A 24786-nucleotide genomic window follows, 5' to 3' on the forward strand; every position below is an offset into this window, starting at 1 on the left:
CTGTCTGAGCACATGGACAGGAAGAACTGGAGAAGGCAACAGGGAGGTCACTGGCAAGAATAATCAGGCTGGAGGGAATGATCATGGGAGTAAGGGAAGTGTGGTTCAGCTGGGAGGGGCGGAGTGCAGGTGGAACTCACAAACTCTGGGCTGCGACTGTAGATGCCATTTTCGTCCAAGTGGCAGTGCCCATCGCTGGGCATGAAAATGCCACCCAACTTCCCATCCCCAGCTGTGTGGAATGTGTCATCTGAAGTGAACACCAGCAACCTGGACACATTTCTCCAGCCAATCTTCTCCTGGGGTGGGGTGGGGGTTGGCTGTTCAACTGGGCATGGCCCTTGAGCCACCCCAGCCAGCATTAAGAGCCAAGGATTTGGTCTTCAGACTCAGAACCCCTCCCCCGCCTCCTCACCTGACAGAGTGCAGCCTGCAGAATGGCATCAAAGCCACCTTCAGGCGAATCCAGGTTGCCTGACACGTTCTGGCGCCCCACCTCCTGCTCGAAGGCCTTAGCATCCTCGGTCAGGGACAGTACATGGTGAAAGCTGAAGGGTGGCTGGCAGCGCTCCAGCCGGGTGGGGCAGGGGTGGCGAAGCTTGGCAGGCACTGTGCTCACGAAGGGCAGCACTGTTTTGTCCACAAAGGAGCCAAAGCCTGGGATTGGGGGAGGCATGAAAGCTGTGCCCGAAGTCTCTGGGCAGCAGCATGGAGGGAGCAGCTACTGCTGAGGACTCAGAAGGGAGAAGTGGGGGAGGAGGGGGATGGTCATAGTTCATAGAAGAGGTCATGGGATTGGGTGCTCCTCGAGGGCAGAGACCCAGTACCTGGCAGGGGCCAATAAATGGGTGAGACCCCCAGCTGAAGGGTGGAGGGGATGGAGGAATGAAGAGGACACGATGGGGGTCAGGCAGGGGTTTCCTGAAGGCTGAGGCAGAAGGTGAAGGTGTAAGGTATACAGTAAAGGAGTGGATATTTACCAGGGAAGAGATGAGCCCAAAATGCGCAGCTAGGGGACACACAGGGTTGAGACAGAGGCATCAGAGCAGTATCAGAATTGGTAAGTCCAGGGCACTGTCTGACCCTGTGAGATGTCTGAACAGTCTCTCTGAACTCTGGGCCTCAGTTCCCCCTACTGTAAGATGAGTGGTATTACTGGACAGTCTAAAGTCCCCTCCAGCTCTGACCTAGAAGATGCATTGTCTTTGGGAAGGGAGGTCAGGAACTTGCGGCCTGGTCAGGTCTATTAAAGACTGGGAGGGGTAGGCGGGGCCCTTGATTGTCCAGGACGTTGGCAGAGGCTACGGCAGAGGCTGAAATTAGAGGCAGAGGGCTGGCATGATGTGGGCAGCGCTCACCGATACGCACGAAATGGGTGACCTCCTGCAGCCGCACCAGCAGGGCCTGCCCGAGCTGGCGCACGTGCTCCAGGTCATCCTTCATAGAGTAGCTCAGATCCATAAGGTAGTACAGGTCCACAGGGTATCCCTCGGCACGGAGAAACCGGACCAGGAGCTGCTGGGGCTCCCCTGGTGAAGGGGGGCGGCGGGAGGGCGTCAGCGGCGCGCGTCCATCCCAGCCTAGATCTCTCGCGGCCCGCTGCCCCCTAACTCACCCGGCCGCAGTGTGAGCCGGACACGCTGCGGTGCCAGCTGGGTGGCTGCCTCGCCGTGGGCGCCCTGGCTGAGGAGCTTGTCCTGCAGCACCTCCAGCCGGCCGCGGGGCTCCTCCAGCTCTCCTGGAGGGCAGCCCCGAGCCAGCAGCTCCTCTCGCCGGGCGCAGCGCTGCGCCTCCGCCTTCCCCGACGCGGTGAAGTTCTGAGCCGAAAGGGGAGGTGCATTGGAACCTTAGACCCCTGCCCCCCAAGACCTCCAGCCCTGTTTCAAGACCTCTTCAATCCTGACCACTTCTACCTGAGTCCCTCTGATTCCCTTGCCTAGCCTCCGCTCCCTCCACAGCACTCTCTGAACGTGTCCTTTCTAACTTGTCAGAGCCCACTTCCGCTAGCACTCCCTCCTCCTCTTATCTGGACTCCCCCTGTCCCCAGTCACCCACCCTGCCCCTGCCCCTAGGGCCACAGACTTCGTATTGAGATCTCAGGGACCTCACTACCAAACAAAATGCCTCATTTGGCTTCCTGGTTCAACCTCCCCTGTGTGCTCAAGCCAAAATGGGAAAGGCATTCCACTAAGACCCAGGCTAAGTTCTTGAGAAGGGGAAGGAGAGGGACCAGAGGGGAGATCGCCTCCCCCACAACGTGTCTGGTGCCCCAGGACTGGCTGGGAAACAGCAGGGGAAGGAAATGGTTAGAGTGGCTTCTCAGCTGGCCAGGGTGCCAGTCTCTAGTCTGGAGGTTGGAGGAGGCAGACACATACCCTGTCCCAGCAGCCCCCGCTTGTCACTTCTACTCTCTGCTGACTCTGAGACTCCCCTTCCTGCCCTCCCAGATTCACTGTGTGCCTTTCTCCTGGCCACTCAGCCTCTGTAGCTCTGCCTCCTCCTGAGTTTGGCCTATCTCTAGACTCACCTAACTCTCCATCTTTCTGTGAGAGAGGCAGTTCTGCCCCCACCCCTAGCTCAGGCACCCCCCAGGCTCTGCCATCCTCTGAGCCCTGTCTCTTCAAGGCATAAACAAAGAACAACCTTGTTTGAGCAGCCTGGGAGAGGCTCAGACATCCTGCTCAAGTTTATCCCCTAAAGCCCACAGGCTACCAAACCCTTCCCTTTCAGCCTCCCAGTCACAGGCTGCTACATACCTCGGAGTTACCCCAGTCACATACTTTCTGCTAGGGACTAACCCCCAGCGTGGTGGCATTTGGTGATGGAGCCTTTGGGAAGAATTTCAGGTTGGTAGATGAGGTCAGGAGGGTTGAACCCTCAGAGATGGGTTAGTGCCCTTGTAAGAAGAGACACCAAAGAACTTGTCTGCAGCCCTTCTGCAAGTCAGGAAGAGAGCTCTCACCAGAGACCCAATCACCTGGCCCCTTGATCTTGAACTCCCAGCCTCCAGAACTGTGAGAAATGAATTCCTGTTGCTTAAGCCACCAAGTCTATATGTATTGTTGTGGCAACCCGAGCTGACAAATATACTTTTTCATACGTGTACATGCAACAACAAGTCCCTCTACCTACACATAAGCATGAGTTCCAGCAAGAAAATACTTCCTCCAAATTTATGGTCACAAGTCTTCTCCATACATACACAAATACACAGATACAGACATAAACATACAAATACACACATACATGCAACCACACACAGGAGTTCTATGTACACAAACTCAGTCACACACAGGACTATGGAGTGCACCCAGAAAATCACATATGTGCCCAAATAGTCACACACATATATCCAAGCTTCACATACACGTACACATGGGTCAAAGGCCACTGGCCTATTTTTACCAGTTGCTTGCACCATGCACAGCTTGGGTGTGAGAGGATGCACTTCTGGCAGGAGGGGGCTGGCTGGCAGGACCCGGGCAGGGATACATCAGGATTCACCCATTCTGCAACCTCCCCTAGGGATGAGATCTTGGCGTCCAACTCACTCTCACTTCTGCTCAGGGCCAGCAGGAAAAGAAGCCCCACTGACAAAGCCACCATGGCCTGTAATAGGAAAAAAGGGGGGATGCGTAGGTCCTTAGGGAGGGCCACCAAACTCAGTCCTCTCAGCTTAGCCTATGGTTGTTATTCTCAAAGTTCTATCCCAACTCTTTACCTCCCCTCATAGTTTCATTTCCCCTGTGGATTCAGCAGTTCCTTCCAAATGGTGGGAAGGGGCAGGTACCAGGCCAGGGTAGAGGCCTAGGAGAAGACCCATCCCTCCTGTGTGCAGACTTCAAGAGGCCAGTGTGGGCAAAACGGCCTAACCAGGAATCCGGAGGCACTAAGGTCTACACTGGGTTCTACTCACCAAGATTCCAAGCCACAGTGGAAATAGAGCCAAACAGGAAACAGACCAGGTTCTGGTCCTGCTTCACTCACTAGCTGTGTGGCAAGTCAGACTTTCTTTCTGGGCCTTAGTTTCCACATCTTTAAAGTCAGGAAATTGAATAAATAATCTGACAGTTCTTGCAGCTTTCTTAATCTTAGATTCTAAATAAGGGAAGAAACTCAAGGAGTCAGGAAAGAAGGTTGGAGCTGATTAGGAGTATATGAAAGAGGGAAGGGTAGCTATACTTGACTGACATGATAGCAGGAAGAATAAAGATTAGACCATAAGAAGAGCTTTCTAAAGGTCTGAGATAACAGAGAACAGAAGGCCAGGGTTGGCAAGATTTTCTCTTTCCTGTACTTTGTACAAAGGGATATACATTGGAGAAAGAGCCTGAAGGCAAGGTAGTTCCTGGAATAACTTCTAGGGAGGCCTGCAAATTTCTTATTTTTTAAAACTTCTTAATTAAACATTAGAATAGTTAATCCATTACAATGGATTTTTTTCAAAAATCAGAACGTTAAATCCCAATGGCCTTTTTTGCAGAAATGGAAAAGCTGATCCTAAAATTCATATGGAATTCCATGGGACCCTGAACAAACAAAACAATCTTGAAAAAGAATGAAGTTGGAGAACTCATGCTTCTCACTTTCAAAACTTACTACAAAGCTACCGGAATGAAGGCAGTGTGGTATTGGCATAAGGATAGGCATATAGATGTATGGAATAGAACTGAAAGTCCAGAAGTAAATCCATCTCTTTTGGTTTGGATTTTTCACAAGGGTGCCAAACCATTCAACAGGAGAGACTAGTCTTCAACAAATGGTGCTGGGATGACTGAATATCCACACATAAAGAAAGGAAGTTAGACTGCTTCCTCACAAAATATACAAAAATTAAATGAAAATAGATCAAAGACCTAAATATAAGTGCTTGAACTATATACTCTTAGAAAAGATATAGCAGTAAATCCTCATGATCTTGGACTTGACAATGGATTCTTAGGTATGGCATCAAAAAGCACAAGCAACAATAAAAAAATAGTGAATTGTGCTTAATAAAAATTTAAAACTTTGTACATCAAAGGACACTATCAATAGAGTGAAAAGACAGACCACAGAATAGGAGAAAATATTTGCAAATCATATATCTGGTAAGCATTCAGAATATATAAAGATCTCTTAACTCAATGACAGAAAGACAACCCAATTTTTAAATGGGCAAAGGATTTAAATAGACATTTCTTTGAAGAAGTTAGACAAATAGCCAACAAGCACATAAAAAGATACTCAATACCACTAGTCATCAGGGAAATGCAAATCAAATACCACAATGAGATACCGCTTTACACCATGAGAATGTCTATAATAAAAAATAAAAAAGGAAGAAAAGGAAAATAAGTGCTGATGTGGGTATGGAGAAAATGGAACCCTCATACACTGCTAGTAGGAATGTGACAATGATACAACCACTGTGGAAAACAGTTTGGTGATTCCTCAAATGAGTTAGAATTCCCCTATGACTTGGCAGCTCCACTTCTAGGTATATCCCTAAAAGAATTGAAAAGAGGTGTTCAAGCCAAAACTGTATATGGATGTTCATAGCAGTACTATTCACAGTAACTGAAAGGTAGAAACAATTCAAATGTCCACCGATTGATGAATGGGCACGCAAAATGTGGTATACCCACACAATGAAATAACAGTCTGGCCATAAAAAGGAATGAAGTACTGACACACAATCACATCGACAAACCTGGAAAACATCATGCTAAGTGAATAAAACTAGTCACAAAAGGCCACATGTTGTATGATTCCATTTATGTGAAATAGCCAGGCTGGACAGATCCAGAGACAAAAAGCAGACCAGTGGTTGCCAGGGGTTGGAGAAGAGAAATGACTGCTGGACAGGCAGTTTCCCTGGGGGTAAAGAAAAAATTAGGGAACTAGATAATGGTTATGGCTACACAACACTCTGAATGTACTTAATGCTATTGAATTGTGTTCTTAAAATGGCTAAAATGATACATTTTATGTGTATTTTACCACAATACAAAAATATTAAAAAGCTAAATAAGACCTGAGTAATCTCCCACTCCTACTCCCCAACCCCTAGTTTACACACCTACTTCAAATGAATAAACCACCATTTGTTATTATCTTGTTGCTTATAATCTTTCTAGAGATTTTGTGTATACACAAACTAATATGAATATATACACACTTCAAATAGTAGAATAAAATCTACCATCACAATTCTAGAATATAGGCAGTTTTGTGCCTTAATTTTTTTCCTTTTAACTATTTTTCATGGATATCCTGCTGCCCAGGAAAAGAGCTTGTGCACTTTCACAGCCATATAGATTTCCAGTGCATGCATGTATCATATTGTAGTTAGTCTCTTACAGTGGGAATTTAAATGGCTTCCAATTGTTCACTATTATAAATAATGCTACAATGAAAATTCATGTATTTATCATTTCACATGTGTGCAAGCACATCTGTAGGGTAAATCCCTGGAAGAGGATTTGTAGGGTCAATAAATAGGTACCATTTGTAATACTGGTGACTGTTAACGGCATAACCTCCTTAGGGATTGTGCCAGCTTCTATCTCCATCAGTGGTGTGTAAGTAAGGCCAGCCAAATCCTTGTCATGAAGCATCTGCATCCTGCTCAGTCTGGGCTAGACTCAGATCCACGAGCTGTGCAAAGGAGTGTGGGGAAAGGGTGGGGTGCCAAGTTGTTGACCACCCCCATCCTGCTCCCCACCACCTGTGACCTCAGGTGTACATGTATATGGGTCACAGAGCCTCCACCTTCCTGTAAGAGGATGGCCTTGGCCTCAGCCTCAGTGTAACCTCAGCCCTGTGTGCTCTGCACATCTGTGGTCAGGGTGGCTGAAGCTGAAGCATCATGAAGCCCAGTTTTGACTCATCTCTTGCAAGTGCAGCCCCAGGCCACGCTGGTTCCAGGATAGAACAAACCCGGAGATCTCAAGCCTCACTCATTTCCTCTATGAGGACCTTGGGACTCCCTGGACAGCCCTTCCTTCTTCCAGTTCTCCTACCTTCTCTCCTCCTTGGGGATACATGACCTGCCACCTGCTTCTCTTAATCTTTCTCTCTCTCCCCTTCCTATTCAAAAATCTGATTACATTTCCTTGCTGCTTCCCTCTTCTCCACTTCTTCATAGTTCTTTGACTTCCTTTTACCCTCTGATCCTAACCATAGAATGGCAGGCTTTTCTGCTTCAACTCCCTCTTTTTACAAAAGGAAACCTGAATCCCAGAGGAGTAAGTGACTTGCCCAAAGTCACATAGAGAACAAGAGGCAGAACAGGGACTGAGACAGGCCAGCCTCTTGGCTTGTTTGCTGCTTTCCTTCCCTGCAACCCAGGCACCATCATCATAGACAGTTGTGCCATCTTCCCACTAGCACAAGTGGTCTCTACCTAATCCCTGTTCTCTTTCTTTGGGGGTCTTCAGTCTTCCCTTCTCTCCCTCCATGGTTGTCCACCTTCCTGGACTCAATTCTAACTGTAATACATACCCTATTGCCCCCTCAGCCCCTAAGAAACAGAGCTGCAGACCCAACCCGTCCAGATCTCCCAAATCAAGCGGAACTCTTGCTGCCCTCTGAGTCACAAGGAGGGGACAGAACTGAACCACTGGGCCACAGTCTTGCAGGAGTGTGGGATCTGTGGCCAAGGTGCTCAATGGGAGAAGGCCTGAGCAGAGCTCTCGCCACTAGGCAGCAGGGATGGCAGCTGGGAGTAATATTGGGAGAACCCTACCTTGACACAATCCTTGGCACATGGCAGGCATTCAAATGATGGCACTCATACCCCCCACCTCCTTTCCCTCTCTCCAGCGCCACTCTTGGGAAACTGATCCAAAAGAGAGGTGGTGGGAGGAGAGCTTGTGAAGCTGGCGGAGGGAAAAGGGATGGGGGATCTTAGGCATGCAGAAAGGAGTTCAGAGCCTCTCTCAAGTCTCAGCTGAACCCTGGGTATCTTCAGGTTGGAGCCCTCTTCCCAGGAGGTTGGGACCAAGTGGAGCCTGGGCTGGTAATGAGAGGAGGCAGGGGGGCTGGTGCCCTGATACTCACAGGTGCGTGCAAAGCAGCCCTTCCTCCGGAGGCAGCGGCAGCCTTTGTGTACTGATCTGGGAGGCTGTGGAGGAGGAAGTGACACGCCCCAGGGTGGGGGGAGGTTTTGGGGGTAGTGGGGGTGACTGATCTAGGAGAAGGTGGAGCAGATAGGGGTGGAACTGGGCCAAGGGGGTTGATGATAGAGGGATCTGGAAGAAAGAAGCAGAGGTCACCTGTTGAGCACCGAGCATGTGCTGGGTGGATCATGATGTGGTAATTAATCCTCACAACAGCTTCACAACATGCCCCCAGACCCCTAATTTTACAGATGTAGAGGCTTAGAGGTAAGAATTAAAGAACTTTGCCCAAGGTCACACAAGTAGCAACTAGCTTGTCTGGGATGTAAATCTAGATCTGCCTGCCTCCAGTATTGATGATCTTACCACTTCCTCACATAGGAACATAATAGGAAGGAAGAATATGGAAGTCATTTAAGTACTGTAGAGGGGGAAATTAGTGAGTGACATTCATTTTGAAAAGCCAATGTGCACTGTATCACAGTGAATGCTTAATTCCGTGGGCTCGGAGCCAAACTTCTGGAGCCCAAATCCCAGGTCCATCACTTACTGGTGGCAGGATCTCAGGTAAGCTGCCTTCTCATGGGTAGAGTGGAACTCAGAGGATTGCTGTGAGAATTAAATGCGATGTCACATCAATTGCTTAGAAGAGAACAAACTATGGACTTGATAAGAGAATCAGTGCATGAGAAGCAATGGAGGTGAGAGGTGGAGAGGCTTTGAGAAATTCAAGGTCAAGACAGCTGAAGTGGGAAAGAGAGCCACAGGGCCAAGGTTCAGAACGAGACAGGGCCAAAGAGCCAAGATAGTGGTGGAGCCTCGGAAAGGGGTGGAGGTGAACCGGGAGAAGCAGAATGTAGAAAAGGTAGCTGGAGCTGGCACAGAGCACAGAAGAAGGCGGCAGGGAGAAGGGCTGGTGGAAAATATTCTCCCCCGGCCTGCGCACATTTGACCACGGGAAGCTTTGAGAGGAACTGGACATGGTCTGTGTCCATAGGTCTCTCCTTTACCAGAAGGGGCCCTGCTGGTGGGCAAGGACCGGCTGGAGCCAGAGCGCCTAGCAAAGTGCCAGTCTCACCGGGGCACTCTGGCATGGAAGAGCAGCGCAACAGCGTAGCCTGAGCAGGGGCTCCTTCTCTGGGTGGACTTCTTCAGCCTACCCCTCCCCCAAAGCCAGGGGTTACCGTGGCAACGACCCCACCCTCCCTACAAGCCCTGTGGTTTCCGCTGGAGCTTCTTTCACTTTCTTCTTCTGCTTTTCCCCTCCTCTCTCCTCTCCTACACCCACATCCTCAACCTCTCTCCCACACTCAGGTCATTGGTGAAGAAAGCCAGGCACAGGTAGGCAGTGCAATCCCAGGGAAGAAGGCGGGGCCCGGGCGCGGAGTGAGGAAAAGTCAGAGCCACAGGAAGACAGTCCACGGACACAGTGGTAGACGCCAAAGGCAGTGGGGCTGAGGTTGGGGGTATTGCAGGGTAAGGCATGTAGGGGCAATGAGAGCATTAGGGCTGAAGGAGACAGTGGGGTAATGGAGGGTGAATGGAGGTCATGGGGTAGAGTGGGGTCAGAAGTGGAAGACGGAGTGACTCCTTAAGTTCACGGTGGGGTTGTAGAGGGTGGGAGAGTTCATGGAGGGTTTCGTATAAAACAGAAACACTATAACTTCAGTGCAAGCTGTGGTTCTCTTCTCCTGGGGCTAGGGACCCTCATGAGATCCAAATGAAACTTCACTGAACCCCTCCCCAGCGAAAGGCAGATACGCACATCGCTGGTGTTGGGGGCAGCTTAAAGACCTCCAAAGGCCCATCCACACCTTCCCAGAGGAAAAGGTCCAATCTAAGAACCCACACTTAGTGGCTATGGGAGGCCAACACTCAGGGTGGGCCCCTGTGGACTACCCCCCCCCATCCAGATGCATTTCATCCTATTGCCTCGGTTCCCCTAAACCAGCTGCAAACTCCAGGAGGTTGGTTGCTCACCTCCTCACCAAGTCCATCTCTAGGTCAGCTGGCCATTTCCCCTTCCACCTCCTAGAGGGAGCCACATCCGTGAGTTTCCAATCACTTTATTTTGCAAAAATAGAAAACTCAGCAATATGCGATACAGCGGGGTGGAAGGGAGCTGTAAACAGAGGGGAGGGGACAGCACCCTGACCCCCCCAGAGAAAAAGGGGAGCCAGTGGGAATCTTATTTGGCAGCTAAATACAAACTGGGGATTGGAGGAAGAAGGGAGGGTTCACAGGGGCCCTGGGCTCCCCCTCTCAAGACCCCTGGAGGAAGGGGTCAAGTCCAGGGTGTAAACAAAAGCTAATAAATAAATAGAGGCTTCCTCTGGGTCAGGGCAGGATTGGCTAAGCAGCGCCCACCTCCCTCTCCCTGGGCCAAGCTGCTCTGGGGGTCAAGGAGGGAAGGCACTAGGGGCAGAGGGATCCCCTGGCCCCTCTGTAGTGTAGGAAAGTCCCTGCCCCGGTGGCTGAGATGTGGGGCAGGGGGAGCCCAAGGCACATGACAAGGCTAGGGGCAGGGCTCATCACGGAGGGCACAAGGTAAACCCTTGGCCCAAGCCAAGAGGTGCAGAAAGTACCTGCATCCTTCCGTTTCATCCTCTGCTCCCACAAAAATGCAGGGCCCAGCCTGCCCCACCCTGACCTGGCACGAGAATGGGGCACAGAGGGCAGCCAGCACCCAGCAGGTGCATTACGCAGCATGAGGGACCAAGGGCAGGGGCAAGAAGGTGAGCACAGCCCTCCCCCTACACCCCTCTTTTGGTCTCTAGTGTTCCTCTTTGCTCCCAGAGGCCTAAGCACCTGGCAGAGGAAGGCGCTGTGGAATGGCAGGGTCTTCCTCCTGCACTAAGAAGCCCGAACCCTGGTGTCTGAGGGGCAGTGCTGAGATTTTAGAGTCTAAACCCAGGATCATCCCTCTGCCCTCTCTCCTGGTGGCAGCAGGGTAGGCTCCCGAGACTGGAGAGGGAGCTGGTTAGAGCAAGAAGGGGATGAACACAGAGGCACCCCTGGAAACTTTGGCAAAAACAAGGAGCTCATCAGAAGGGGTGGGGAGAGGGCAGAGCAGGTCCTCCCCCAGTCACTGGCAGTGTCCGGGAGATGGTCGGTCTGCTGCCTGGAGCCCCAACCCCCATGGCAGAGGAAGTCAGGGGCCCTGGTCAGGTGGGGGACTACGGCCCCCTTTGCCCCGGCCCCCAGAAACCTCATCCTCGCTAGAGGCCTTAGGGTGGGGACCAGGCTGCGAGGAGTCATCCTCAAACATTTCGGGGTTCTCCAGCATCTCTCGGATCAGGGGAGGCATCGGACCTGGAATCTCCATCTTCAGGGTAATGGCCCTTTCTGCTCCTGCAATAATGGGGCAAAGAGGTTCAGAGGCAGAGGAACATGCCCCTTAAGGCCACCTCTCTAACTTTTCTCAACTTCCCTAGGACTCCCCTCTGGGGGCTCCCAGCACAGACCTGCCACCTCTCTATCCCAGTTCACCCTCTCCCTACTCTAGGGTTCCTGGGGGCCACTCCTCTGCCAGGAGCCTCTACCTGTCTTCTCTGTCCAGTCTGTTGCCCACTCACCCCATTCTTTGATCACAGATCACACCACGCTCAGTCTCCAGCCCCACCCCCCAGGCACCCCAGCCTCTAATGTCTACAGCTTGCCCATTGCCCCAGTACTGTTCTTAATAACATTTATAATAATGATAATATTTATCAAACAACTTACTGTCTTCCAGGCATCTTTCTAAGCCTTTCTTTCATTCCAACAGAACTTTCTGTGATGGGTGGAAATATCTGCTCTGTCCAACACAGTAGTCATTTGCCACACATGGCTTCTGAGCCCTTGAAACATGGGTAGGGTGCCCAAGGAACTGAGTTTTTTGATCAGCACTGTCCTGAGCCCATTGTGTGTGAGTTTGTTTAGTCCTCACGATAAGTTATGAGGCAAGTGTAAGTACAGGCCAGTTTACAAACAAGAAAACAGTACAAAAAGTAAAGGAAAAGTAAAGTTCTCACCCTTTCTGTTCTGTTCTTTGCCCATCCACCTTTCTGATCTGGGAGGCCAGCAGCCCCAGGAAGAGAGAGGGGAGGTGCACTCATGACTAACCCTTGGTGCTGATTCCCCGGAGGTCAGTGATCTTCATGAGCATCCTTGGGAACATGTAGGGCTGGCTGGGTCGCCGCCGCCGGGCATATAGCCTCAGGGCTTCCAGCAGTGGCTCCTGCAGCTTGTCTACTTTTTCAGGTTCCTCCAGGTCCATGCGGTCTATGGGCACAAGCACGGAGTGAGACAGGAAGAGATGGAGAAAATGGTGACAAGCTGCTGGTCCCTAACTGGCCCTGCCCTATGGCCCTCCAGGCCCCAACTTTGTCCCTTCAGCCCTTCATCTATTGTTCAGCCTCCCCAGGCCATCTCCCCTGCTCCAAGCTCTATACCTACTCCCCTTCAGTAAGAGGCTTTCTCTGGTAAATCACTCCATCATGGACCCCTATCTCAGCACCAGTATCTGAGGTCTCCTCAGCGATGCCTGGCTCTGCCCCTCTTTTTGCCCTATATTCCAGGCTGCTGGTGAGCCTGTACTGGATCTGAGAAGTCTTCGGAGGGGCCAGAGGCAAGAATCCCAGAGAGAAGGACCAGAATCTCCCCTCTGATCAGAGATCAGGTGTGGGGTGTGGTGGGAAAGAAGCCCAAGCAAACGCAAGGGGGCGCCTCTGCACCTCCACAGATGAGGCAGATAGCGCTGAGCAGCCCCGTCTCCGTGTCATCCATCTCCAGTGGCAGGAGCTGCCCAGCAAAGGCAAAGACGAGGTCTGTGAGGGGACCGAAGCCGGCGTTGTGCATCTGAGTCCGGTTCAGTGTGAGCCCATCAGAGAAGGTCATGGTGTCTTGCTCTGGGGTGTACCTTGTGCAGATCCGCAGCATCTGGGAATGGGCAAGGGGAAGGGATGGTGCTGTCTCTGAAGGGCACAGTGAGAGTGGGGAAAGGAAGGAATGAGGGGCATGTGGGAAGTGAGGGCAACCTGGAAGCAGACAGGGGGAGGAAGGCAGAGAGGTGGAGGATCTGAAGCTTGGAGAGGGAAGAGAAGTCAGGAGGCAGGGTGTCCAGGAGTCTAGGATTAGGTGTTAGGGCAGGGGTTAAGATAAAAGGAGCTTGGGTTTAGAGGAGGTCTACAGAGTCCCAGCTTGGAGGGAGAAAGAGCAATAATGAAATATTTGTGTGGACTAACTCCTTGGTCTCATATGAGAGTCAGGCTGTGGTGGGAGACAAGCCACAGGGCTTAATTACCAGGATGTCCAGGCAGGCAGCCTTGAGCAGAGTGATCTGGTCAGCAATGCTGAGTCCTGTAAAGCCAGGTAGTCGCTTGGCAAACTCCACAATCTTGATGATGCACTTGGTGGCCAGCTCACTGAACTTATCCCACAGCCCCAGATCTAGCTGTACCCGGTGGTCCGCACTGGAGTTCTGCAGTGGGTACAGAATAGAGTGCAAGCTAAAGTCTGCACTGAGGGCTGTCTTCTTTCTGCCAAACCCCAGCTCTCCCCTCTGCATTCTGAGGCCCTCCTTTTTCTCAGTACCAGACTATGGCCTCCACCACAAGCCCTACCTTCTCCCTGAAGTGACTAGCCCCCTGGCCTCACTGGACTCACCGTGGTATACTTGCCCAGCTGGCAGAGCGAGGGAAAGGTCTCCTGATGGGCTTTGCTGACTTTGGTGATGAGCTCTTCTAACTGGGGGCTCAGCTCATAGCTGTCAAGGGACCCTTCTTCCTTCACCTCTTTCTTCTTCTTGTTCCGGTCATTCCGCACAGCTTGCAGGTGGAGGTGCAATGAGAGGGTCAGGACCCTCAGCACCTCCCTCTGGATGTCCCCTCTCACCCTAATTTAATGTGCTCAGTCCTTATCGTGAACATCTTCCCTGGGGTGCTAATAACTGCCCCAATTTCCCCATTAGCTCCCATTTCCCAGGCTGGCTCTCCCCAGCCCCACCCAGGGCCTGCAACCTCTGCTCCTTCCCCAGGCCATTCAGCTCCATCCTGCCCTTCCTGTCACCCTGCAGGAGCTGGGGGGGTGGGGGGCAGGATATGCAGGCGGCAGGATATCCACTTATAGCCTTGGCAGCACAATGGCGCAGGGGAGGGGGGGGCACCCTAGATCTACCTCAGGCTCAGTCCTGGGAGCAGGGGTGGGGACTGGCAAGCCCCCCCACCCCAACTTCTCCATGAAACAGGGGAATGTAACCCCCACTCACTCATTCAGAGGAAGGATTAAACTCTGAGGAGAATAGGAAGGGGTGGGGACTCCTGGGTGGATGGCCAGGGAGGAGGCAGCACCCCAGGGCAGGCGAGGACTCAGAGGTCAGGCAAGTGGGGGTGGCCGGTGGGAAGAGGGTGGCAACCTCAGGGTGGGCCGGAGTGTTCCGGCTCAGGCCAGGGCTGGGGGCCTACCTTCTTTGGACATGCCCACTTCGAAGCACTTCTGTAGCCGGCAGTACTGACAGCGATTCCGGGTCACTTTGTTGATGATACAGTTTTTGTCACGGTGACAAGTATACACCATGTTCTTCTGGATGCTGCGGCGGAAGAAGCCCTGGAGTTGGGGGTTGGGGATGTCAGTGAAGCAGGAGTACCAGCCTCTCACAGGCCTTGCAGGTTGGCTTCAGGCCTGACCCAGTCCATTAACCACCTATGTGCAAGGCAGCCTCCTTCATCCACAGGATGCCCACTCACAGGCAGTGTCTCACCACTCTGGGCTGGTCCCTGGTCTCTCCAGATGCCCAACACACCCACCCCACCCCACACATACACACCTTGCAGCCTTCACAAGAGCTGACCCCATAGTGGTAGCCAGAGGACTTGTCATTGCACACGAAGCATGGCTTGTAGACCCGAGGAGGTGGAGGGGGCGAGGGCGAGCTGGGCACCATCTCCTCTGAGCTGGTGCTTTGTGTCTCCACCGCTGGGGGGAAGCAGCGATAGGAGGGTCAGGGGAGAAGGACCCCTCAGACCGCCGGGCACCATCACACATACACACACCCCCTTCCCACTGCTTCCTCCAGCTCAGCAGTGACACCACCACCACCATCACAGTGATTTAAAGTCCTAACAACCATGTACATCTCCAGAGAAAGCACTTCTAGAAACCCCCAAACAACCACTATTACTGCACCTCCCAGTCTGGACATCTCTCTGCACAAGAAGGCCAGCTTGAGCCCTATGTGACACTGCTCAAATCTCCAAATTCCAGGCCAAGGCCATCCTGGAGGTTAACTTCTCTGGGCCTCAGTTTCCCCAGCTATAAAGTGGGTGAGCAGAGGGGTTATGGCCCATGGCTCTGGACTCCCTGGTGATACCCCATCACATCAGTTCATCCTTGTCAGGTAGACCTCTCACCATCCTTCTCCTCGTGAGGCAGTAGATCCTGGGGTGAGTAGGCAGTTACTGGCCACTCGTAGCTAGCAGCTGGTGGGGTTCTCAGCAAGTAGAACAGGACCTCATTTTCTCTCAAGTAGTATGAGGTAGATAATCCTGGATCTTTTCCCTCTCATAAAACCCCCCAGATAACTGTCAGTGTCTTTTTCTCCAGGAACCACTGAGACAGTGGAGCAAATGGGACACAGTTATCAGAAAAATAGCTTAGAGGATATGCAACAGCTTTATTTTACACATGAAGAAACTGAGGCCAAGAGAGGGACGTAACCAGCTCAGTGCTACACTGCCTGTTGATGGTGGAGCCAAGGCTTTCAGATCTTCTGAAAGATCTAAGCGGCCTAGCCACTTAGGGGAAGGGGCGACTGATGTATTTGCTCAGATTCTTAGGTCTAGGAGCTGTTGTGGGTGTAGCAAACCAGAAAAGTCAGGTGACAGTGGGTAAACAGGGTTGATGGGGGAAGGGAGCTAACTCTGGACCCTCTCTGAGCCTATGTCCCCTCCTAAACTCCCCCTGCAAATACCCAATTGCAGGTCAGAAGGGATCTCAGCCCACGCCACGCAGAGTGCATGTAAGGAGGACACCCTCTGCTCAGGAGGCTGCTGAGTAGACCTTTGCTGGGTGTGTGGTTGATCTTCAGAAGCTAGAAAAATTATTCAACTTGTAGGACCTGTTGCCCAAACCTGCAAGGCTCAAGTTTTTCTCAGGAAAACCCTAAGACCCTCCCTCATGAACACCTTCTTCCTTCTAAGTCAAGGCAGCCCACCAGATAAGAAGTACGCCCCACACCACCAGGACAGAAGGAATGCCCAGGATGCCGAGTTAGGGGCTAGCTCCACCCACGCCAGGGGAGGGAAGCCCTCCCCACCCCCCAACACACACAGACGCTCCATTAGCATAAGAATCCTGCTGGAGAGAGCTTCCCGGATGAAAAAGGAAAGAGAGGAGAGGAGGCCAGAAGGGTGCCTGGAGTCTATTCAGGACAGGGGCAGGAGGCTCCAGGAGGGGCTGGTGCTGAGAGACGTGGGGCAGGCTGGAATGCCTTTCAGGACCCCTCCTGGTGTCCTCTGCGGGCACAAGTGCTGCCCACAGGCCAGCGCGTGGGGTGGTGCTCCCTCGGCACTCCCTGCCCGCAGAGCGCTGCCTCATTTCCTTTCTTGCGAAAGGCCCTGGGTGCGGTCAGACTGGCATGGGGCAGCGCCAGCCAATTACAAGCCTGGGGGCCAAGGGAGTCAGGCCCGGAGGCAGCTTTTCCCGTCTAAGTGGCAGTCACCCCCATCTCCACACACCTCTGCCCCCTGAACCCTGAAGTGCTGCCCAGTGGCTCTAGGCAGACTGGGGGTGAAGGGTCCAGGAAGGCTAATTGGGTCACCTCGCTCACACTGCCTTCTCAGCCCTGGGCTGAGACCCCACCTTGGGGATGCTTCTGCTGGACTAGGCAGGGACCCTGCTGGGAAAGATGGGCTCTGGATTGTTCTCCTTTTAAAGCCCAAATTGCTGAAATTGAGGAAATTCCTGACCAGGCTGCGCGGAGCTTCAAACAAACTCTTTATAACCGGCTGTAAACGCTCCCAGCTGCGAAGCCCAGGGCTGAGAAACCCGGACTCACACAATCTGATACACACCTCCTTAGAGACACACATACTCTCACACGCCAACTACATGCAGAGCATAAAAGCAGGCATATTACCAGTGGGCTCCTATACTCCAAGCAGCCCTGGCACAGAACACACAGGTGGGCATAAAGGCACACTCTCACTCCAGCTACATCGCAGAGGTGCATGCTCTAGTCATAAAGACCAACAACACCCACGCTCTGCTTCCCATTTGCAAGAGAGCAACTCTGTTACCAGACAAACACGCAGGCCTGCCAACGCAGCACCAGGACACCCAAGCGCCACATGCAGCCCTCCCCTCAAAGGACCCCTTTCCTTCCCTGGTTTAGACACAAGTCTAACAACTTCTCTCTGAAAGTGTTGTAGAGTAGGCTGGAAGCCCACTAAGAAGACCCTAGAGGCCAAAATTATTTGTCCAAATTAAAATGCAAAAACAAGACTGCCAGCCAAGCCCAAGGGGCTTCCACGGGCCGGAAAAAGGCCCAGATCCCCGCCCAACCCCCACAAAAACCCTTCCTGGGAGATTCTCTCCACCTCAGCACCCCTCCCAACATACCCCAGTTCCCCGTCATATTGGGCAATGGGAGGAAAATTAAGAATTCCCAAGGATTCCGTGCAAGCAATAGTTCCATGCTTTCTCCATCCTTGAAATACCACACTTTTAGCTCTTGCCCCACCCCACCCCAAAGTACGGTCTCCTGTTTGCCACCTCCCTCTTCCAGTCTCTCAGTTGTTAAATCTTAGCAGCTCTGCCCTAGAACCAAAAGACAGAAAAAAAAAAAAAAAAGCCGAACTCGTAAACAGCGCTGCAGAGTGCCAAGGAGCGAGGCACGTTGGCGGGGGCTCGGTGACCCCGCGTGCACACTCCCCCAGCGACCGCCGCCCCGCCCGCGGCCCGCCCCTCTCCAGCGTGCCCCAAACCCCTGGTCCCTGGGCGTCAGCACCGAGCTAGCGGCGCGGTCCCAGCCCCGCGAAAATTTGGGGGGGGTGTTCGAGGCTTCCCTCCCGGCCCCTCCCCATACCCTACCCCCACCAAGCACTTGGGCCCAGGCTTCAAAGCCGCCTCTCATCTGGACTTCATTTTTACTGCCTCAGTCCCCAGCTTTTTATTACCGCTCTGGAAAGGGGTTCCTGGGCCCCAGGCCTGGCATCTCCCATTTCACAGAGGGGGAAGATGGGTATTTGGGGACTCAGTGGTCCTACTCCGCCTGCCGCTGCCACCTCCTGGCCAACCCCCGCCCACCACCATGCACAGACTTTGCTTTAAAGTTTTCGCTTCCTACTTAAGTTGTGTGTATTGGAGCCACAGAAAAAAAGTCATCTCTGCCTACAACCTTATACACATTTTCAAACGTTTCTCTTTAGAACGGGGTAGGGGAGCGCCAGAGCCCAGCCTTCCCCGTTGCGTGAACAACCGCGTCCACCCCGCGCGGAGAACACATAGGATGCACGCTCAAACGCAGCACTTTCCAAAACCGCCCCCGCGACCACGCAGGGGCACACGCCTTCCCGGCCTCACGCTACAAACAGCCCAACACAAGGCCACGCGGACCTGCCAACGCTGTCGGAAGGCGACACTCTGGAGAGACCCCTACGCTCACACCCACACTCGCCGAGGCAAAGCGCTGCCCACTCCTGGGAATCACACGCTCTGAAATAATGTTTTACACTCCCAACATCCCATATGGATTTCACAAACGGCACCCTCGGTTCAGGGTGCCATATACCTCCGGAGCCAAGGACCTGCGGGCACAAACTATTGATACACCTCGGTGTCTCCCTATCCCCAGGAATTCTGGAATGGCATCAACCACAAGTCTTAAACACCCACCATAAAAACCACGCACGCTCCAAACACTACTGCACACACCCAAAGGAGTCGCTAAGGCCCCCCCCACATTTAAAGGGCCAGTACCTCTTTCCTACACACCCATTCCTCACATAGAAAGGGTCAGAATCTCCGCTTGCACCCCAGTTCCACCTTTTACACATGGCAAGGGTAAGCCACTGCCTCTCCTGCACCCCATACCCTAACCCCGGGTTCGGGTACCTACATTGCAGGCTGGCGGGTTGCGGCCAAGCAAAAGACTCAAGTCCAGCGAAACAGGAGCTGCCCGTGGCTCTGCGCAGCAAACCGGCCCCAGGCCCGGCCGCCCCGTACAGCCGTCGCGGACCGGGGGCAAACGTTTCCATGCAGTCGTACATTGTGACCGGGCTTGGAGGGAAGCTGGGTGCTAGGAACACCAAGGACCGGCAGCCGATTCCCCCTCCTCCCCAGGCGGCGCCCCGCTCCAGGAGGAGGGGAGGAGGAGGGCTAGCATAGGGCGCCAGGCTGCATGGGGGGTAAGGGGGTGGGCGGGGAAGTGGGGGATCCCCAGCAGGGGAAGGGGACTGGGCGGGGCGCAAAGCCGAGACTGCAGCTTCAGCCGCTGTCCGGCTCACTCTGGGCGCCTCCGCGGCTAGCACTGGGGAGACCTTTTGTAAAAGCAAAGCCCGGAGGGGGTGGGGGGTGGGGCTTGGAAAGCGAAGGGGCCGGGCACTAAGATGAGCCGAGCTGGGAGTGGAGCGCACACAGACACATACATGCACTCGCATCGCGGCTCGAGCTTGCTTAGATACACATGCGTGCATGTATTTATCTTGGCAGGCACTATGCATTTGCAAATATGCAACAGTGCACATGCCTATCTGCACGCATATAAAATCATAGACGCACACACGTTTATGCAAGCACACCTGGCTAAAGAGGATGCTTGCGAGCGTACTCCCTCCACCTCCCTCCTTTGCACTCATTTGCACTTGGGCGCGGGCAGGGGTTGGAGATGCGGTAAAGGAGTGAAGGAACCAAGCACACGCAGTTCCTCTCGAGTTTTCCTCCTCCCCACCCCAACTCTCCCTTTCTCACACAAGTCAATACAGGCAAGGGTGTCAAAGATGACTGGGAAGCAGAGAACATGGAGGTTCCCTGCGCGCGGCAGTCTCCCGGAGCTCGGGGACCTGCACAACCTCTACCCCCTCATTCCCAGGCCCGGCTCCTCCCTCTCTCGCCGCGCGCGCGCTTCAGGGCCGAACAGTACATTCCTGAGGCTCGGCGCGCGCGGCCTCCTCCTTCCTTCCCGTCCTCCCCACCCCTTGTCGAAGGGCCGGAGCGCGCTCCCGCCGTGAACTCTCCGGGAACCCCCCTCGGGGCGGGTGGCCGGGCGCGCTCACCTCCTCCTGACCCGGCCCCGCCCCACCCCGCCCAGGCCGTCGCCAGCGCTGCAGCGGAGTTCCCCCCGCCCCCTCCAGCGCAGCCGGGAGCCTACCCCTCCTACCCTGAACAGCACTCCCTCCGCCGGGTCCCGGGCCGCCTCTCTCTTAGTCCCCGAAGCCCCATCCCGCTACTGACACTCCCTAAGCTCCTGCACTGCCAATCTCAATGCCCCTTCCTCCAACCTGACTTCATTTTTAGAGCACAAAACTACCACCCAAACTGTTCCTACAGTGCCAACTGCGCCTCAGATGAAACTGCCTTCCAGGGTGCCAACTCCCCTCCCCCAAAATTTCTACTGTGCCAGCTGCCCCAAAATGCCTCTCTCGGCAATAACCTGTGAGTCTGGCCGTGAACTGTTCTCAGCCATTAAATATCCCCACCAGTGGCAATGACTGCCCCTTCTCCCCTTCAGTGCCACACTTGGTGCCCTTCAGCTCTCCTAGGGCCGCCTCATTATTCCCTGATTGACCCTTCCCAGCTCCGAGCGCCCTCATCCGGCAGAGAAGGGGGTGAGGGGGGCGGGGGTTGGCCACGTCAGGCGTTTGCCCTTGCAGGCCGGGCTGAATCGGGGACCCTGGCCCCAGGACAGCGCCAGCGACGGTGACTCCCGGAAACCGCCCCCTCCCCCGCGCCCAGCCCGTCGCCTGCCAGGCCGCCCGGCGGGCCGGCCCAGCCAGCTCTGTCAGCGCTGCTCACACGGAGAGCGCCGGGGGAGCGGGAGCGGAGCCCGGCCCGGCCCCTTTCCCTTCATGGCGGCTGTAGCTGGGCCAGGGTGGGGCGCGCTTTTCTAAGAATCTGTTGTACCGGGTGGGGGGCGCACTGGGGTGCTGCAAGAGTGGGGCGCCAGTTTGGAAGAATAAAGAGCAGGAAGGGGTGCCAGAGCAGGCGAGAGATGGGAAGGCAGGCGCAGAGGAGGGGCCAGTGTGGCTTCTGAGGACCATGGGGGGCGTGTGTATGTGCAGGGCTGGAAAGGAGGGCCAGCCTTGCGAATGGAGGGTGGCGCGGGGTGGCAGGACTGACTGGGGGACTTGAAGCGGGGAAGTGGGAATGTTGTGCTCTTTCCAACCCAGTGTGAGCTCCCTGCTCTTGCCCCCAACCCCAGATACCCCATTTCTGAATCCAGCTCCTCCCACCCCCAATTAAAGAAGAAAAAGGGTGTGATAGATTTCTGAATCAGAATCTAGGCAAAAAATCAGTAAGTGCAAAATGGGGAGTACCCCAAAAACAAGAGGGAAAGAGCCCTGATTAGTCAACTCCAGGCTGTCAGTCCCCACCCCTCCTTCCTTCCCGCTCTGAAATCTGAAAGGTCCCAATTAAGTCAGGCCTGCCTGGTTGGTAATTAGAACCAGAAGTGGCCAGGCCACAGGGAGGGGGGTTGGGATCAGGGCACAGGAGGAGTGGGGGGAGGGCTCCAGGAAGTCATGAGTCTTCAACAGCCCCCCCTTTCTCTTCACCAGATGTACCCCACTCCTCATTACCCCATCTGTGTGTGCTTCCCAGGCATTGCATGGAGAGGAAGCCTTATAAGGGACTAGGCATTAGGATATCAAGCCCACCCTTCCCATCCATCCCAACCCCCAATTCTAGAAAGCCTTGAAGAGACGGTAAGAGGATGGGGAAATCTAGTGCCCCCTCTTTTCCCCAAAGTACCCCCAGCCCTTATTGCAGCAATTAGACCCATTAGCCTTCTAGCATTTCATGGGAACCAGATGTTCTCCACCAGCCTGACTCACCCCCTTCACCATCTATGCTCCCCACCACCACAACGCACCTCTCCCGGCTAGAGCCCCACAAAGGCATGGAGAGGGAGGCAAAGAAAAGTCCGCCCTTCCCACTAACAAGACCACTAGCACTCAGAATCTTGCATGGCCACCCCTCAAAGTTTCTACCACCCTGGAAAGGATGAGTTTGGACAACAAGGGACTGTGGGAAGACAGCTAACTCCTTGTGAGCCCCTCTTTTCTCCCCTCCTGCCACCTTCTGGATGTACCTTAAGGGATAACTGGCTCTGAATTCCTCATGCTAAATTCTCCTTTTCTTCCAAAATCTTCCCTCAAAAAAACGAAGAGGGGCATTTCAAAGCAAAGAAGGCCCCACCCCAAGGGTAAGTCCTAACCTAGGAGTCTACCTGAAGGGTAACGGGAGGGGTCTCCAGAGGAGGGAGCATCAGAAGAGTGGGGAAATAGAGAGGTGTGAATGAGGTATGGGGCCCAAAGCTGGGATGTGAGGAGCTGGGCAGGATGAGGGCTGGGACTGGGTAGGGGGCCAGGAGAAGGGGGTGCAGCCTGGGCCCCAGCGGCGGAGGCTTGCCCAGCTCCCCCCTCCAGAGAGGTTTCCTGTTGCAATCAAAGCCCCGTTTGTGTCGGCCTGGAGCTGAAGCCGAGTCTGAACAGGAGAGACCAGGGAGGGGAGGGGAAGGAGGCAGTCGGCTGGGGTTTTTTCCTGGAGGAGGCCTCGCTGCTGCCTGCTCACCACTCTTACCAGCCTGCCTGTTCTTGCCTCTCCCAGCAGCTGGGTTCTCCCTGTATCTGCACCTTTGGGCCTATATAGTTCTTTCTCATCTTGTTTAGGTCTCTAAGTCTCTCTTTCTCAGTTTCTTTTTAAGCAGCCTGCCCTCAGTTTCTCCATGTGACTTAGTATGGTGCAGTCTGGGCTCCTTCCCTCAGGGACATTGTCACCAAGTTCAGAGGACAAACAGAGGTAGGTCCTTAGGACCACAGATATCTCAAGTTGGGGAGGAGGGCAAAGCTTCCTTCCCTCCCATCACACTCTCTTCCCTATAGTCTGGATAAAATAAACATATAACACGACAGTGTTCATAAACACCGAGATGCACAGGGACCCAGACACCAGGATTTCATGTACATGTGTGAGCATGCACACAGACACATGCACACACACACACATACACACACACACACACACACACCTCTGTTCTCCCATGCCCACAAGTCTGTGCTTGCCTCAGCAGCACATGCTCCACTTCCTCCTTGCCTCCTTTCCACACGGTTCTGAGATGCCTGCTTTACCCACTCAGGACCCTGGAGAACCCCAAGAGGTGGAGTAAGGCTTCCCTTCTCAACATGGATGTCTCCAAGGTGCTAGGGACCTAGTCATAGGAGCCAGAGCCAGTCCCAGGGAGAAGTTCCAGTCTCTTTCACCCAAACAGCCCTCCCTCCCATAGACTGAGAGAAGGTGAAGAGAGAGAGAGACTCAAGGTGAGTGTGGCTTTGGCAGACAGGCTTTCAATCCCTCTCCATTAGATGTCCCCAGCCAAAAAGGGGCAGCGGGTTAGAAAAATGAAAGTCTACCCTCTTTCACCTTTTGGCTGCTCTCCCTCCGTCGGAGGTCCCTCAAACTCCAGGATCCTTCCTCTCCCCTCTGCCTCCCTCTCATTTACCCCTGGGTGCTACAATCCCCTCTCCCCATGCAAGCTACCTGGACTCAAGCCTGCCCCTCCTCTCCACCCCACTGTCACCTCTTGCCCAGGCCTGTTCCTCTGCCAGCCGCACCCTCCCCAGCTACCTGTCCTGGTTCTGGCTCCTCCCTCAGATCTGTCCTTTCAGCCCCCATCCTTCAGTGCAGCCTTTGGGAATAGAGGCCAGTCTGACTCCTTCCCCTACCTTGACCTCAGTTGAACCCTGACCTTGATCTCAATGTGTCCAGAGCACAGGGGCACCAGCAGGACTTCACTGGGGACTACTGGTTCTCAGCATTCTCCCCATTACCATTCTCTTTCTCCTCTCCCTCCTTACTCCCACTCCCTTAGTTGCCTTTCCCAAAACCTGGGAAAATCTTGAGTTCCAAGAGATTGAGTTGCGTGGTTCTCTGCAAGAAGTACATTCGTGTGGGGAGAGTGGATCTTTTCCCCCTCCCCAGGCTCTGGAACAGATTCATGGGGTGTAAATGAGGTAGGGGAAGCCCAGCTGAGGTTTCCAAAGAGGAGAGCTTTGTGCTCTCTTGTCCACCTGCATGCCACCCAAATAACCCCCGTTAGACTTACAGACATGCCACCGGCAGGCTTGCCAAATACCAGACACATCATCAGGAGCCCTACTAAATACTGCCCCGCTCCTCACACTGCCTCTTTGTTGCACATACTGGAAGTTCGTATATAAGCAGAGTCTCAGGGACATGTGCACACACAACTGCATATGGTCCACACACACACCTTCTCCAGATGAGCAACTCTTTCCAGTGGAGCTGCCAGCCCTGTCTAGTCACCCCTTCACACATACTTATAACCCTCCAGTGCCCCTCCGGCAGGCAGGGCTCCTTCTCTCCCACCTCTCTCTCTCTTTAAGCTGTGGAGCTATAAAGGATGGTCTTTATCTCTAAGTCTTCTCCTCTCCATCTCTGTTTCTATCTCTGGAACTGCCCCCTCTCTCTG

General features: G+C 53.7%; 2 protein-coding genes across 10 annotated transcripts in view; both read right to left on the reverse strand.

Moving 5' to 3' along the window:
- The window catches only part of ITGB7 (integrin subunit beta 7), a 16495-nt gene extending 7837 nt beyond the window's left edge, over positions 1–8658 (reverse strand). For 3 of the 4 annotated variants that reach the window (XM_057486654.1, XM_036915210.2, XM_036915211.2), the window contains exons 1-6: positions 8044–8658; positions 3406–3609; positions 1616–1817; positions 1359–1529; positions 416–657; positions 141–299 (exon numbers count right to left, since the gene is read on the reverse strand). In XM_057486654.1, coding sequence (XP_057342637.1) covers positions 141–299; positions 416–657; positions 1359–1529; positions 1616–1817; positions 3406–3609; positions 8044–8292 — 1227 coding nt within the window. In that variant the 5' untranslated portion in view covers positions 8293–8658. Of the gene's footprint in view, positions 1–140; positions 300–415; positions 658–1358; positions 1530–1615; positions 1818–1913; positions 2015–3405; positions 3610–8043 lie in introns of those variants that run through there. The other variant, XM_036915216.2, reaches the window with a different exon arrangement.
- Positions 4580–24786, reverse strand: part of RARG (retinoic acid receptor gamma) — a 25820-nt gene continuing 5613 nt past the window's right edge. For 3 of the 6 annotated variants that reach the window (XM_036915218.2, XM_057486657.1, XM_057486656.1), the window contains 8 exons: positions 14908–15056; positions 14546–14687; positions 13749–13909; positions 13387–13563; positions 12818–13022; positions 12207–12365; positions 8653–11453; positions 4580–8234 (listed from right to left, as the gene is read on the reverse strand). In XM_036915218.2, coding sequence (XP_036771113.1) covers positions 11254–11453; positions 12207–12365; positions 12818–13022; positions 13387–13563; positions 13749–13909; positions 14546–14687; positions 14908–15056 — 1193 coding nt within the window. In that variant the 3' untranslated portion in view covers positions 4580–8234; positions 8653–11253. Of the gene's footprint in view, positions 8235–8652; positions 11454–12201; positions 12366–12817; positions 13023–13386; positions 13564–13748; positions 13910–14545; positions 14688–14907; positions 15057–19197; positions 19509–24786 lie in introns of those variants that run through there. The other 3 variants (XM_036915217.2, XM_057486658.1, XM_057486655.1) reach the window with 3 other exon arrangements.

This window comes from Manis pentadactyla, chromosome 10 (genome assembly GCF_030020395.1).
Source record: "Manis pentadactyla isolate mManPen7 chromosome 10, mManPen7.hap1, whole genome shotgun sequence".
In the NCBI taxonomy this organism is placed as follows: domain Eukaryota; kingdom Metazoa; phylum Chordata; class Mammalia; order Pholidota; family Manidae; genus Manis; species Manis pentadactyla.